The following is a 15,125-nucleotide window of genomic DNA, read 5'->3' as shown; positions in this document are numbered from 1 at the left end:
GCAGGCTTCCCCCAGAGCAGGGAGCCCAATGCAGGGCTCGATCCCAGAACCCTGGGATCATGACCTGAGCCGAAGGCAGACGCTTAACGACTGAGCCCAGGTGCCCCTATATCTCAGTTTTTAAAAAGGAATGATACAGGGCGCCTGGGTGGCTCAGTCGTTAAGTGTCTGTCTTCGGCTCGGGTCATGATTTTGGGATCCTGGGATGGAGCCCCACATTGGGCTCCTTGCTCGGCGGGAGCCTGCTTCTCCCTCTTGCATTCCCCGTGCTTGTGTTCCCTCTCTCGCTGTGTCTCTGTCAAATAAATAAATAAAATCTTAAATAAATAAATAAATAAAAACAGAAATAACTGACATATAACATTGTATTAGTTTTAGCTGTACAATATAATGATTTCATATATGCATATATTGCAAAATGATTACCACAGTAAGTTTACTCAACATCGATTACCAAACACAACTACAATTATTTTTCAGTTTTACTGAGAAACATGCACATCACTATGTAAGTTTAGTGCATACAGCATTATGGTTTGATTTACATATATTGTGAAATGATTACCACAATAGGTTCAGCTCATATCCATTATCTTATATAGATATAATGAAAAGAAAGAAGATAAAAGAATTTGGAGCGCCTGGGTGGCTCAGTCGTTAGGCATCTGCCTTCGGTTCAGGTCATGATCCCAGGGTTCTGGGATTGAGCCCCACATTGGGCTCCTGGCTCTGGGGGAAGCCTGCTTCTCCCACTCCCACTCCCCCTGCTTGTGTTCCCTCTCTTGCTGTGTCTCTCTGTCAAATAAATAAATAAAATCTTAAAAAAAAAAAAAAATAAAAAAAATAAAATCTTCAAAAAAAAAAGAAAAAAGAATTTTCTCCTTGTGATGAGAACTTCAAGGATTTATTCTCTTAACTTCCCTATGTATCATAGAACAGTGTTAACTATAGTCATCACATTGTGCATTTATACTTATTTATGTAATAACTGGAAGTTTATGCCATCAGACCACCTTCTGCCAATCCCCCCGACCCTCTGCAAAATTTAATCTATCATTCTTAAGAGCAAACTTCACATATAAAATATCAAAAAAATAATGTATATGGGGTCCCTGGCTGGCTCATTCAGAGAGCATGAAACTCTTGATCTTGGGGTTGTAAGTTCGAGCCCCATGTCGGGCCATAGTTTACTTAATTCAGGGTACTTCAGATTAAACGTAGGACTGATTAAAAAGCTGTTTAAGGGGCACCTGGGTGGCTCAGTCAGTTAAGTGGCTGTCTTCAGCTCAGGTCATGATCCCAGGGTGCTGGGATCAAGCCTCACGTTGGGCTCCCTGCGCGGCGGGGAGCCTGCTTCTCTCTCTCTCTCTCCCTCTGCCTGCCTCTCTGCCTACTTGTGTTCTCTATCAAAAAAATAAATAAAATCTTTAAAAAAGAAGGTATCAGACCAGGGGCGCCTGGGTGGCTCAGTTGAGCATCTGACTTCAGCTCAGGTCATGATCTCAGCATCCTGGGGTGGAGCCCCATGTCAGGCTCCCTACTCAGCAGGAGTCTGCTTGTCCATCCCCAACCGCATGTTCTCTCTCTCAAATACATACACAGATACATACATAAATAAATAAAGGAAGGAAGGAAGGAAGGAAGGAGGGAAGGAAGGAAGGTAGGTATCAGACTAGTAGCGCCTCTCCTTTGTCTCTAGCATTTATTCAATCATTTATTTATTCAATATACGTTTATTGAGTACCTATTAAGTAACAAACATTCCATTATGATGTTAGGGAAAATAATCATAATAATGATAGCATATATTATTAGCACATCTACCTACCTACCTATGTACTTAGTGTGTAACAAATCCTGTTTAAAGCACTTTCCCTAGTAAATTTATTTACCCCTCCCAAAATCTACACAAGGTAGGTATTATTATCCCTTTATATATAGGAATGGAAACACAGAAGATTGATTAAATTATCCAAAATCACACAGTGAGTAGGGGGTGGAGCTAGGGTTTGAATCCACACCCTTTTTTTTTTTTTTAAAGTCATGATCTCCCGATTGTAGGATCAAGCCTCAGTGCGGAGTCTGCTCTAGATTCCTCTCCCTCTCTTGCTCTCTCTCTCAAATAAATAAAATTTTATCAAAACAAAACAGGAGGCTCCACGCACAGCATGGAGCCCAACATGGGGCTTGAACTCACAACCCTGAGGTGAAGACCTGAGCGGAATCAAGAGCAGGACACTTAAGCCACTGAGCCACCCAGGTGCCCCTTGAATCTATGCTCTTAACCACTAAACTATACTTCCCTTTTATACCTATAACCAAGTTTCTGTTCTCAGGGTATTCACATAAAAGGTGAGAACAAAACAAACAGGAAAAGAACTAGTCCTTCATAAAGACACTGAGGAAAACAGACGAAACTGAAAAACGGGCGCCTGGGTGGCTCAGTTGGTTAACCTCCGATTCTTTTTTTTTTTTTTTAAGATTTATTTACTTGAGAGGGAAAGAGCACATGCATGAGCACAGGATGGGGGTGGGTGGGTAGAGGAAGTCCTAAGCAGACTCCGCACAGAATGTTGAGCCCGACGAGGGGCTCGATCCCACAACATTCCCCACTTCTGCGCCCCAGATCACAACCCGAGCCAAAACCGACAGTCGGACACTTAATCCACCCAGGCACCCCTAAGTGTTCCGACTCTTGATCTTAGCACAGGTTTTGATCTCAGGGTTGTGAGTTCAAGCCTCATGTTGGGCTCCACATGGGGCATGGAGGCTACTTAAAAGAAAAAAGAAAAAGAAAAGAAAAAGAAACTTAAAAACAAAAATCCAAAATTGATAACACACTCATATGAGAGAATATAATGTCTGAAAGGGAGGGAATATTCAGGAAATAAAAGAGCTTTAGAAACTGCAAATGGAGGGCGCCTGGGTGGCTCAGTTGGTTAAGCGACTGCCTTCGGCTCAGGTCATGATCCTGGAGTCCCGGGATCGAGTCCCGCATCGGGCTCTCTGCTCAGCAGGGAGTCTGCTTCTCCCTCTGACCCTCCCCCCTCTCATGTGCTCTCTCTCTCTCTCTCTTAATCTCTCTCTCTCAAATAAATAAAATCTTTAAAAAAAAAAAAAAAAAAAAAAGAAGAAGAAAGGGTCGAGGGCACCTGGGTGGCTCAGTTGGTTAAGCGACTGCCTTCGGCTCAGGTCATGATCCTGGAGTCCCTGGATTGAGTCCCGCATCGGGCTCCCTGCTCGGCAGGGAGTCTGCTTCTCCCTCTGACCCTCCCCCTTCTCATGTGCTCTCTCTCATTCTCTCTCTCTCAAATAAATAAATAAAATCTTTAAAAAAAAAAAAGAAACTGCAAATGGAGGGATGCCTGGGTGGTCAGTCGGTTAAATGTCTGTCTTTGGCTCAGGTCATGATCCCAGGGTCCTGGGATCGAGTCCTGCATTGGGCTCTAGTCCTGCATGGGGCTCTCTGCTCCACAGGGAGCCTGCTTCTCCCTCTGCCTCTGTCTCTCATGAATAAATAAATAAAATCTTAAAAAAAACCCTGAAAATGGAAATTGAATAAATAGACTGAATATAAGGTCAAAGAGAGATCCCAATTAAAATAGAACAAAATTACAGAGGTGGAAAATAGAAGAAACAATAAAAAATTAAGAAGCTTGGTCCAAGAGGTCCAATATGTAAGTAAAAGCATTCTAGAGAGACTAGCAATGGAAGAGAGCAAAATAAGCAACATAAGAAAATGTCCTAGAATGGTAAACATGAGTTTCTAGATTGAATGAATGAAAAAGGACCCACCATCAAGGCCCATAAGAACACAGGGTTAAAGATTCTAACAGCTTTCAGTGAGTAAAAAGGTGCCACATACAAAGTCTCAGATACCATGGGGCACCTGGGTGGCTCAGTCGGTTAACCACTGACTGTAACTTTCAGCTCAAGTCCTGATGTCAGGGTTCTGAGATGGGGCGCCACATCGGGCTCCCTGCTCAGCGTGGAGTCTGCTTAGGATTCTCTCCCTTGGTCCCCCCACCCTTGCTCGCTCACACACGTGCACAAGCACTCTAATAAATAAATCTTAAAAAACAAAACAAAAAAAACAACAAAGGCTCAGTTACCAGAATGGCATTTATTAATCAATCGTGAAGGCAGAATAAAGGCAAATTTAGGCTTGCAAGGTTTTAAGCCACCTACTTCAATGCACTCTCCTCACACACTATTTTATAAAGCTGTCCCAAGACTGGCTTCATCAAGGATGCTCTTAATAGCAACTAGCATGCCCCCCACCAAATGCAAGCAAAAAATACGGTAATTACTAGTACAGTTTGGTGTCACTGCCTTCATTGCTCCCAAGGCACCGGCAGTTTTACCCACCATCACTTTTGCAGTATTAGTGCAAAATCAACACAGTGAAAAAGGTAAATAATATCTCACTATTATTATGAAAACAGTTTTGACCTCGTGTACCCAAAATATGGTCCTCATTTTGAGAAACACTGGATGAGAAAAAAGTTACGGACATTTACCTGTTTCTTCTGTTCAGTGGGAGACATGCATTTGGCGCCAACCTTCTCAGCTTCCTCAAAAAGGCTGTCAACAAAATATTCGCAATTTCTTTGATGATCATCACTAAGAGGTTGGTTGTCAGATCCTGTTTCACAAACCCTACACAAAAAAAGGGAAATTAAGCACTACTATTACTTTTCCAAAAATTTACATGAATTTCTAGTTAAAGGATCCTGAACTGAAATGCTTCCAGTTCCGCAGTTTAGACCCACTTCTAAATTAAGATTCTGGCAGATATGTGACCTTGGAAAGTCATTAACCATTTGGGTCCAGAGCAGGGTTTTCTCAACTTCAGTCTACTGACATTTGGGAAGGGATAATTCTTTGTTGTGTGGGCTGCCCTATGTACTGTAGGATGTTTGGTAGCATCCGTGGCCTTTATCCACTAGATGCCAGTATCATGCATACTCCACCCACCCCCACCTCCAGTGTAATAACCAAAACCATATCTAGACATTGCCAGATAACCTCTGGGGGCCAAAATCTCACCAGGTTGAAAATCACTGGTCCAGAGTATAAAAATGTGTTCTTTGCAAAAAGCTCAAAATAGCTTTACAAGGGGTTACTATGTGCCTTCTGGTAATAAAAATTACTTTATTTTATTTTATTTATTTATTTGAGAGAGAGCACGAGCACGAGTTGGGGGTAGGGGCAGAAGGGGAGGGAGGAGCAGACTCTGCACTCAGTGGGGAGCCCGAAGTGGGGCTCGTTTCCAGGACCCTGGGATCGTGATAATAATAATAATAATAATCTAAAGATTATTTTTTTCTTGCATTGAGAACTTTTTTTTTAAAGATTTTATTTATTTATTTGAGAGAGAGAGTGAGAGAGAGAGCACAAGAGGGGGGAGTGGGAGAGGGAGAAGCAGACTCCCTGCTGAGCAGGTAGCCCGATGCGGGACTCGATCCTGGGACTCCAGGATCATGACCTGAGCCGAAGGCAGTCGCTTAACCAACTGAGCTACCCAGGTGCCCGCAATGAGAACTTTTAAGATGTAATTTTTTAGCAACTTTCCAATATGCAATAGGTTTTTTTTTTTTTTAATTTTATTTATTTATTTGAGAGAGAATGAGATAGAGAGAGCATGAGGGGGGGAGGGTCAGAGGGAGAAGCAGACTCCCTGCTGAGCAGAAGGCCCAATACGGGACTCAATCACAGCACTCCAGGATCGTGACCAGAGCCGAAGGCAGTCGCTTAACCAACTGAGCCACAGGCGCCCCTGTAATAGAATTTTTTTTTTTTTTAAAGATTTGATTTATTTGACAGAGATACAGTGAGAGAGGGAACACAAGCAGGGGGAGTGGGAGACGGAGAAGCAGGCTTCCCGCAGAGCAGGGAGCCTGATGTGGGGCTCCATCCCAGGACCCTGGGATCATGACCTGAGCCGAAGGCAGACGCTTAACGACTGAGCCACCCAGGCGCCCCTGCAATAGAATATTTTTAACTATAGTTGCCATGCTATATATTACATCCTCATGACTTATTTTATAACTGAAAGTTTGTACCTTTTGACTCCATCCATTCTGCCTACCCCCATCTACTGGTTTTTATTTTGCATTTATATTTTATCATCTAAGAAATATTACTGAAGATTTTGACAGAAAAAATGGTTTCTGACCAATCTTTTTGAAAGTCATACAGAAAATTCATACATGTACTGAAATATAACTTCTCAGATCCCATAAATAGTATTTTTACAGCTCTCATACTGTGCCAGGAACTATAATATAGATACTCTTATCCACATTTTTATAGGAAGAAAAATGAGTCACAGAAAGGTTAAGTTATACGAAGTTAAAGCTAGTAAGTACCAAAGACAGCATTAGAACGCTGTTCATCTGCCTTCCACATCTCTGCACCTATGATATACTATAAAGCTTCTCTCTCTTTTTTTTTTAAAGATTTTATTTATTTGACAGAGAGAGACAGCGAGAGAGAGAACACAAGCCGAAGGAGTGGGAGAGGGAGAAGCAGGTTTCCCACGGAGCAGGGAGCCCGATGCGGGGCTCGATCCCAGGACTCTGGGATCATGACCTGAGCCGAAAGCAAACACTTAACGACTGAGCCCCACCCAGGCGCCCTATAAAGCTTCTCTTAATAGCTCACATTTATTGAGCATTTATTAAAATATTTTGGGAACTATTTTAAGTACTTTACATGGGTTAACTCATTCAATCCTCACAATGACCTAAAAAGGCACATATTGTTTTTATCCCATCTAGCACATTAAAAAAAAGCTTAAGCAAAAGAAAAAGGTAAAAAAAAAAAAAAAAAGAGGGGCGCCTGAGGGCTTAGGGCTTAGTCGGTTAAGTGTCTGCCTTCAGCTCAGGTTGTGACCCTGGGGTTCTGGGATCCACCCACATTGTCTTGCTCCCTGCTCAGCAGGGAGCCTGCTCCTCCCTCTCCCTCTGCACCCCGCCCCATCCCCCACTTAAGCAATTTGCTCAAGATCACAAAGCTATTGGGAGGCAGAGCTGGAAACTGAACCCAGGCTACCAATGCCTGTACTCTTAATCACTGTGCCAGACCAAATAGTCACCGCTATGTTGTTATTAAAATGGAACACTCAGAGCAGTATTTTAATTTAGGTATACTTTTTTTACTCTTCTAGGTAATCTCTGTATATCCTTAAGACGCTTCATATTATCACAAAATATTAATTATGCCTTTCCGAAAGCAATGGAATGATACTTCTTACATAAAAATAGTCACACCCTAAGATGATTTCTCACAATACTAATGATCTTCCCCTCTTTAATCAGTATAGCTATGTAGCAGTAGAGGATATTGTCTAATAAGAGTTCAGGCTTTGGTGTTTGTGTTTAGGCACTGAATCACACCGACTTTGGGCGAGAAACCCAGCAGCCTCTACGTGATCTGGCTTTTTCATCTGCAAAATGCAGCTACTAGCATCTACCTTGCGTGGCTGCTGCGAATACTGCCGCAAACACAAAAGCCGATGCCCGGTGCACAGTATGTGTCAGTACACATAATGACACACAGTATTTGATAGGAATCATTGTAACCACTGAATGCTCTCTGGTATTTGCCAGAAAAATTGGACTTTGGCTGCCTCCATCTTTTTTTTTTTTTTTTTTTTTTTTTAGATTTTATTTATTTGAGGGGTGCCTGGGTGGCTCAGTTGTTAAGTGTCTGTCTTCAGCTCAGGTCATGATCCCAGGGTCCTGTGATGGAGCCCCTCATAGGGCTCCCTGCTCAGTGGGAAGCCTGCTTCTCCCTCCCCCACTCCCCCTGCTTGTGTTCCTGCTCTCGCTGTGTCTCTCTCTTTCAAATAAATAAAATCTTGGGGAAAAAAAAAAGATTTTGAGAGACAAATGAGAGAGTAGGAGCGGGGGAGGGGCAGAGGGACAAGATTAGGGACAAGTTCCTCCCCACTGAACGAGGAACCGGACACAGGGCTTGATCCCTGGACCCCAAGATTATAACCTGAGCTGAAAGCAGACGCTTAACCAACTGAGCCACCCAGGCGCCCCTGTCTGTCTCCATCTTGACCTCACTTTCTAGTTGGGTTCTTTCCAGATTGCTTCTTGGCTCAGGCAAAAGACCCTGCGGGCAAAGCATCCCCTGATGGGAACTGAAACTATCCCCTCAAGCACTAAGAACTGGCCTGAACCAGCAAGACCCAGCCCGTGATCGACTCTAAGACAATGATCAATTTGACCTTCATTGCCTACCTGTATGCACCCACCCACTTTTTCCCCACAGTTTCCTTAAATAAACCTGGAAGTATTTTTGGCACTCTGGATACAGTCTGAAATGCTAGTCTGCTGTCTTTCCAGCATCGGCCTCACTGAAATAAATCCCTTTCCTGTTTCACTACCACTTGTTTCTCTGCCTTTGGATTTTGTCAGTGGCTAGTGCCTGAACCTGGTATGTTTGGGACCCCCAGAACCAGGTTCTCTCGCACCCCTGTGTCCTAGCTTTAAGAAAGCAGTTTATACACAATTACTAAGTAAAAAGTCAATAAAGCTGAGCATTCAAAGTAGCTTTAGTCCTTTATCCTACCTATTTGATATGTAAATTCTATTAAGCCTCATTTTGTTAATTCAAGTCATTCTTTTTTTTTTTTTTTTAGATTTTATTTATTTATTTGAGAGAGAGAGAATGAGAGACAGAGACCATGAGAGGGAGGAGGGTCAGAGGGAGAAGCAGACTCCCCGCCGAGCAGGGAGCCCGATGCGGGACTCGATCCCGGGACTCCAGGATCATGACCTGAGCCGAAGGCAGTCGCTCAACCAACTGAGCCACCCAGGCGCCCCAATTCAAGTCATTCAAACATTGAGTACCTACTATATGGTAGGTGGTAAGGAGATACAATAATGAGCAAGAAATAGTCTAGGTTTTTAAGACGTTCAGAGTACAGTGTGTGGAGATGCATTATAAACAGCTCTATGCCCACGGATTTGATAACTTAGATGAAATGGACCAATTCCTTGAAAGGGACAATCCACCAAAACTTACATTAAAGAGGAACGTATACAAAGGCTTGTATCTATTAAGAAACGGAGTCTATAATTAACAATCTTCCAAAACACAAAGCACTAGGCACAAAAGATTTCTTTAGTGGGTGGCTCAGTCACTTAAGCTTAACTGGCCAGATCATCTGCTCAGGTCATGATACCAGGGGCTCGGGATGGAGCCGGGCGTGGGGCTGCCTGCTGAGGAGAGTGTCTCCTCCCCCTCCCTCTGCCTCTCAGCCCCATTCCCCCCGCCCCGAGCCACACGCGCAGCGCGTGTGCATTCTCTCTCAAATAAATAAAATCTTAAAAAAATAAAAAGAGTTCACTAGCAAATTCTATCAAACATTTAAGGAAGAAATGATACCAAGTCTCTACAATCTCTTCAAGAAAATAAAAGCAGAAGGAACACTTCTAACTCCCAACTCTTGGTTTTCACTCAGGTTATGATCTCAGGGGGTCGTGGGATCGAGTCCGACAACAGGCTCTGTGCTCAGCAGAGTCTGCTCAGGATTATCTTTCTCCCTTTGCCCCTTCCCCCACTCATATGTGCACAAGCGCTCTCTCTGCCCCCCCCAAAATAAATAAATAAATCTTAAAAAAAAAAAGTAAATAAAACCAGACAAAGATATTTCAAGAAAGGAAAAAAACAGTATTGATGTAGTTTTTGAATGTAGGTGAGAATGTAGAGCCGAAAGCCAAGAAAAAATTCTTGAGACATCTTTGGTGCAAAAATGCTGATTTTATTAAAGCACAGGGAGAGGACCCATGGGCAGAAACAGCTGCTGCCTCCGGGTTGTGAGGGGTGGCCGATAATATACTTGGGAAGTTGGGGAGGTAAGGAAAAAGGATGCCCCTACTCACCACTCCTCTTCAATGCCATATTGCAAATCCTAGCTAAGTCAGTAAGACAAGTAAAGGAAATAAAAGGTTTTCAAAAGAACTTTCATATGCTAAAGAGGACCTATGAGATACTGGAGGCCTTACCTTGGTGAAGTTAAGATTGTTTTTCCCTATAATAAAGCAATAACATTAAGCTAATTGAGAGTTTCCTTCTGGAAGTTAGGTTATTGATAAGAATGCTTTTTTTCTTCTAAATCACTAAAACATTTGTAAACTGATGGAGACTCATGGACTGTGATCTCTATTAACCATTTGTTTTTTCCTTCCCTTGGTTTTAGGGCAGCCAGCAGTGCCTGAGGAATGTCACACATATCCCACCTGGCAGTTGGGGGGATTGCGGGGTGTCAGCTTGTACTTTGCCCTCAGCTTGCCTTCTGCTTCCTCATCAGTATCTCTCATGAGCATAGATGCAAAAATCCTTACTGTAATCAGGTAGGATTTATTCCAGGTATGCAAGGCTGATCCAACATGAGAAAATCAATTAATGTAATCCATCATATCAATACACTATAGAAGAAAAATCACGATCATATCAACAGATATGATAATACTTTATTTTTAAAAGTAGTTTTAGGTTTCAAAAAAATTGAGCAGAAAATACACAGTTCCTGTACCCCACCCTCCCCTTCACCACCACACACACAGTTTCCTATATTATTAACATCTTGTATTATGTAGTATATTACAGTTTGGAACCAGTATTGATACATTAATTGTGGTTTACATTTGGGCCCATTTTGTGTATTGTACAGTTCTTTGGGGTTTGACAGATGTTGCTAATGCATATGGTGTTGTGCTTTTATATTTAAGTTTATTATTACTCTTATTTTTCCTTTTTTAGTAATCTCTATATCCAATATGGGGCTTGAACTCACAACCCTGAGATCAAGAGCTGCATACTCTTCCATCTGAGCCAGCCAGGTATTGTGTTTTTAATTCCAGGTACCAGTTGTTATTGCTGGTTTATAGGAAAGCACTTGGCTTTTATATATTAATCTTACATTCTACAGCCTTGCTAAAATTGCTTATTAGTTCCAGAAGTTTGTTGTTGTTGTATTTGGGATTTTCTGTGTAGACAGTCATGTCATCTGCAGACAAAGAATTTTATTTCTTCCTTCCCAATCTGAATACCTTTTATTTCCTTTACTTGTCTTACTGACTTAGCTAGGATTTGCAATATGGCATTGAAGAGGAGTGGTGAGTAGGGGCATCTTTGTCTAATTTCTGATCTTAGGGGAAAAGCATCTAGTTTCTTGTCATAAAGTATGACGTTAGCTGTAGGTTTTCTGTAGATGTTTTTATCAAGTTAAGAGAGTTCTTCTCTGTTCCTAGTTTGCTAAGAGTTTTTATCAAGAATGAGACAACATCAGACCTAGCCATATTTAGCCTACCCATGCTTAGTATAAGCGTATTTCTTAAAACATGGTCCTTATTGCAATATTTTGTACTATGTTTAATTCTTAGTATGTTCTGAGATAGAAGTTAAAACCAAGCTTTAATTCTAAATGAAAAAGAAAACAGTTTTTAAGATGTGCCTTTGTAACTGCAATTTAGAATTTCCAAATTAATTCAGAAAATATTAGCTTTTTCCATAAGGGACTCTTAACTCTAGGATAGATGCAACAGATCTATGCTTTCTACTCTGTCATCCTTTCCCTTACTTGTCACTATCCTTTTATGATATAAATATCAATACTCCTCTCCATAATTTAAAAACCAGGTAGCAAAGTTGTTATGGCATAGTATATAGTCTTAAAGTTTCAGGAGTTCCTCTGATAATAAAAAGTACACAAGTTCAGGAAAAGGACTTTGAAACATCTATTTTGGCTACAGAATACCCTCTTCTGCTGACTTTCTCATTCACTACTGTGTTCTGAATAAATAAGGTTATCAGTCGTTGTCCAAATGGGTGAAGAATTTGCATCTGTGTATACTTCGATAGCACATTGGTAAATATGGATCTTCACCACTTACAGCCTGTGAACTACAGATATAACTTAGGAAAAGTCTTTACATTTTTTTACTGGACCACTATTTCTAACAATATCTATTTTTGTTACAAAGAAAATTATAAAATCTATTCCTAGTATTTTTGTTCAGCTACCTTACTAATTATTTAATTACATTCATAGTACTGATACATACTGTGACACCCCAATAAAAATCAGACTGATTTCCAATGAACTTCCTTAGGAAGACAACTATTTACATGTGGTGTCATAACTTATTACTGGGAGAATTAAGTGCATCCTGGGTGATTCCACTGGGTAAGGACTCTTGAAAGTTTGTGCCTGGTTTTCTCTGAACTTCACCCCGTGTGCTTTTCCCCTTTGCTGATTTTTCTTTGTATCTTTTCATTATAATGAAATAAATCATGGTCATTAGTATGACTATATGCTGAGTCCTTTGCATCTTCTCAGCAAATCATCAAACCTGGGGATGGTCTTAGAGGCCCTCTGACACAATCTCACAATTATAGTTAGTATCAAATATTTATATAAAACAATAATAAAAAATATTTGTTTAGTATAGAAGCATTTACAAAGTATTTTTAAGTATGAAATAGCTGTCTGTCTCCTTAAATGGACAGTGAATGGGAGAATTTACCTCTCCCATTTACTATTCCCAAATTTACTCTTTAAAATGAACTGCATGGGCACCTGGGTGGCTCAGTTGGTTAAGCAACTGCCTTCGGCTCAGGTCATGATCCTGGAGTCCTAGGATCGAGTCCCACATCAGACTCCCCGCTCGGTGGGGAGTCTGCTTCTCCCTCTGACCCTCCCCTCTCTCATGCTCTCTCTGTCTCATTCTCGCTTTCTCAAATAAATAAATAAAATCTTTTAAAAAATAAATAAATAAAATAAAACGAACAGCATAATACAAAAATAAACATCCCACCTCAGATAAGTGAAAATAAAATATTCTATATTGATAAGAACCATAAACTTTGCACCTACCATTTACTGAGTCTCTACTATGTGCTATCATTACTATTTTTTTAAAGATTTTATTTTAGAGGCCCCTGGGTGGCTCAGTTGGTTAAGCATCCAACTCTTGACCGGCTCAGGACATGATCTGAGCCTTATCCAACTCTTGATTTCATGGTATGAGCCTCATAAGACTGAGCCCCACATGGCGCTCTGTGCTCATTGGGGAGTCGGCTTGAGATTCTCGACCCCTTTTGCTCCCCCCACCCCACGCACGCTGGTGTGAGCTCTCTCTCTCTCTCAAATAAATAAATAAATCTTTCACAAGCCTGAGATCAAGAGTCGCACACTCCACCAACTGAACCACCCAGGCACCCCTGTGCTGATACTATTCTGAGTGCTTTATGTCAGCTATCTAATTCTCATAAAAACCTTACACGTACAAACATATACGTACCCCCCTCCGTTTTGTAGATAAGATACAGAAGCTCAAAGAATCTACCTAAGTTGCTCTAAGGCCAAAGAGGTAGTAAAGACAGTGATGGGATTCAAACTTAGGTTTATCTGACTCCAGAACCATTATGTTTCCACTACGACTGCAAGACAGTACAACATAAGAGACTAACAAAGTGGAACAGTTACTTGAATTTCTCACTTAATAGAAGTAATATGCTAACAGAGAGAAATTTAACATTTTAATAACAAAAACATGTAAAACTTCATTAGAATCCATTCAATGCAGCTTTGATAAAAAATTACTTTAAAATATACTACCATTAGCTATTTTTTTTTTAAGATTTTATTTATTTGACAGAGAGAGACACAGCGAGAGAGGGAACATAAGCAGGGGGAGTGGGAGAGGGAGAAGCAGGCTTCCCACTGAGCAGGGAGCCCGACGCGAGGCTCGAGGGCTCGAACCCAGGACCCTGGGATCATGACCTGAGCCGAAGGCAGACGCTTAATGACTGAACTACCCAGGCGCCCCAACCATTAGCTATTTAACTGAAAGACCCATAATGAAAACTTACTGTATCTGTCAGTGAAATGCAGTAAAAATAGATACTAAGAAATGCAGTAACAAAGAAATGCAAAGCTTAAATTAACTTACCATTCTTCTTTTATACTTTCGAGATTATCTACTTCTTTCATTCTTTTGCCTTACTGTAAAAGTAAAAATAAACAAAAGCTAAAGTCCTCAAGTATTAAAAATAAGTTCATTCTTACATATGCATTAATAATCTTTAACATAAGCTATTAAGTGTCCCTAAAGTAGCACTGAAAGGGTCTTAAGAACTTACGTGACCAAACTCAAAGCTGTCATTTTCATCTACAGAGTACAACAATAATAAAAAATAAATTTTGGAGTCTAATAATCTTCCAACAAAAGAAATTTTTTTTAGAACTATTTCTTAAGAATAATGATAAAAACCATAGTGTGCCCTTTGGTTTAACAAACAAAAGTGAATGAAACATTCTTATTCTCATTCTTACAATTCCTTGGGGAAGCAAACTGACGAGATGTACAGTGTACAATTCAGTGGCATCAATAACATCCACAATGTTGTCCAATCATTACCACTACCCATTTCCAAGACTCTTTCAACTTCCCAAAAAGAAACTCTGTACCCATTAAACAATAACTCCCTCTTCCTCTCTCTTCCCATGCCTAGTAACCCCATTCTACCTTCTGCCTTTATGAATTTGCCTTGTATTTCACATAAATAGAATCATACATTTGTCCTTTTGTGTATGGCTTATTTCACTTAACATAAATTCATTCCTTTTATGGCTAATATTCCATTGTATATATATACATTTTGTTTACACATTCATCTGCTTTTTCCCAAGATTTTATTTATTAGAGAGCACGTGCACGCACATGCATGAGCAGGCGGAAGGGGCAGGCAGAGGGAGAAGCAGACTCCCTCTGAGCAGGGAACCAGATGTGGGGCTAGATCCCAGGACTCTGGGATCATGACCTGAGCCGAAGACAGACGTTTAACCGACTGAGCCACCCAGGCGCCCCTACACATCTGGTGATGGACATTTGGACTGTTTACACCTCTGGCTATTGTGAATAATTTTGTATTCCCTCCAGCAATGCACCAGGGTTCTAATTTCTCCACATCCTTGCCAATACTTGTTAGTTTGTTTTATTAAACAATACCCATCCTAATAAAGTGTATCTCATTGTGACTAGTGATGTCGATCATCTTTTTCATGTGCTTATTGGCCATTTGTCTATCTTCTTTGGAGA

At 40.9% G+C, this 15,125-nt stretch overlaps 1 protein-coding gene across 2 annotated transcripts in view; it reads right to left on the bottom strand.

Moving 5' to 3' along the window:
* The window catches only part of UBXN2A (UBX domain protein 2A), a 45,630-nt gene that overhangs the window by 17,910 nt on the left and 12,595 nt on the right, over window positions 1-15,125 (bottom strand). For both annotated transcript variants that reach the window (XM_035000672.1, XM_035000673.1), the window contains exons 2-3: window positions 13,977-14,029; window positions 4,521-4,659 (exon numbers count right to left, since the gene is read on the bottom strand). In XM_035000672.1, the coding sequence (XP_034856563.1) occupies window positions 4,521-4,659; window positions 13,977-14,017 (180 nt within the window). In that variant the 5' untranslated portion in view covers window positions 14,018-14,029. The remainder of the gene's footprint in view (window positions 1-4,520; window positions 4,660-13,976; window positions 14,030-15,125) is intronic.

This window comes from Mirounga leonina, unplaced genomic scaffold (genome assembly GCF_011800145.1).
Source record: "Mirounga leonina isolate KUSES-001 unplaced genomic scaffold, KU_Mleo_1.0 Mir_125, whole genome shotgun sequence".
NCBI classification, from domain to species: Eukaryota; Metazoa; Chordata; class Mammalia; order Carnivora; family Phocidae; genus Mirounga; species Mirounga leonina.
The sequence above is the reverse complement of the archived record's forward strand: the minus strand, read 5'-3'. Positions and strand labels throughout refer to the sequence as shown.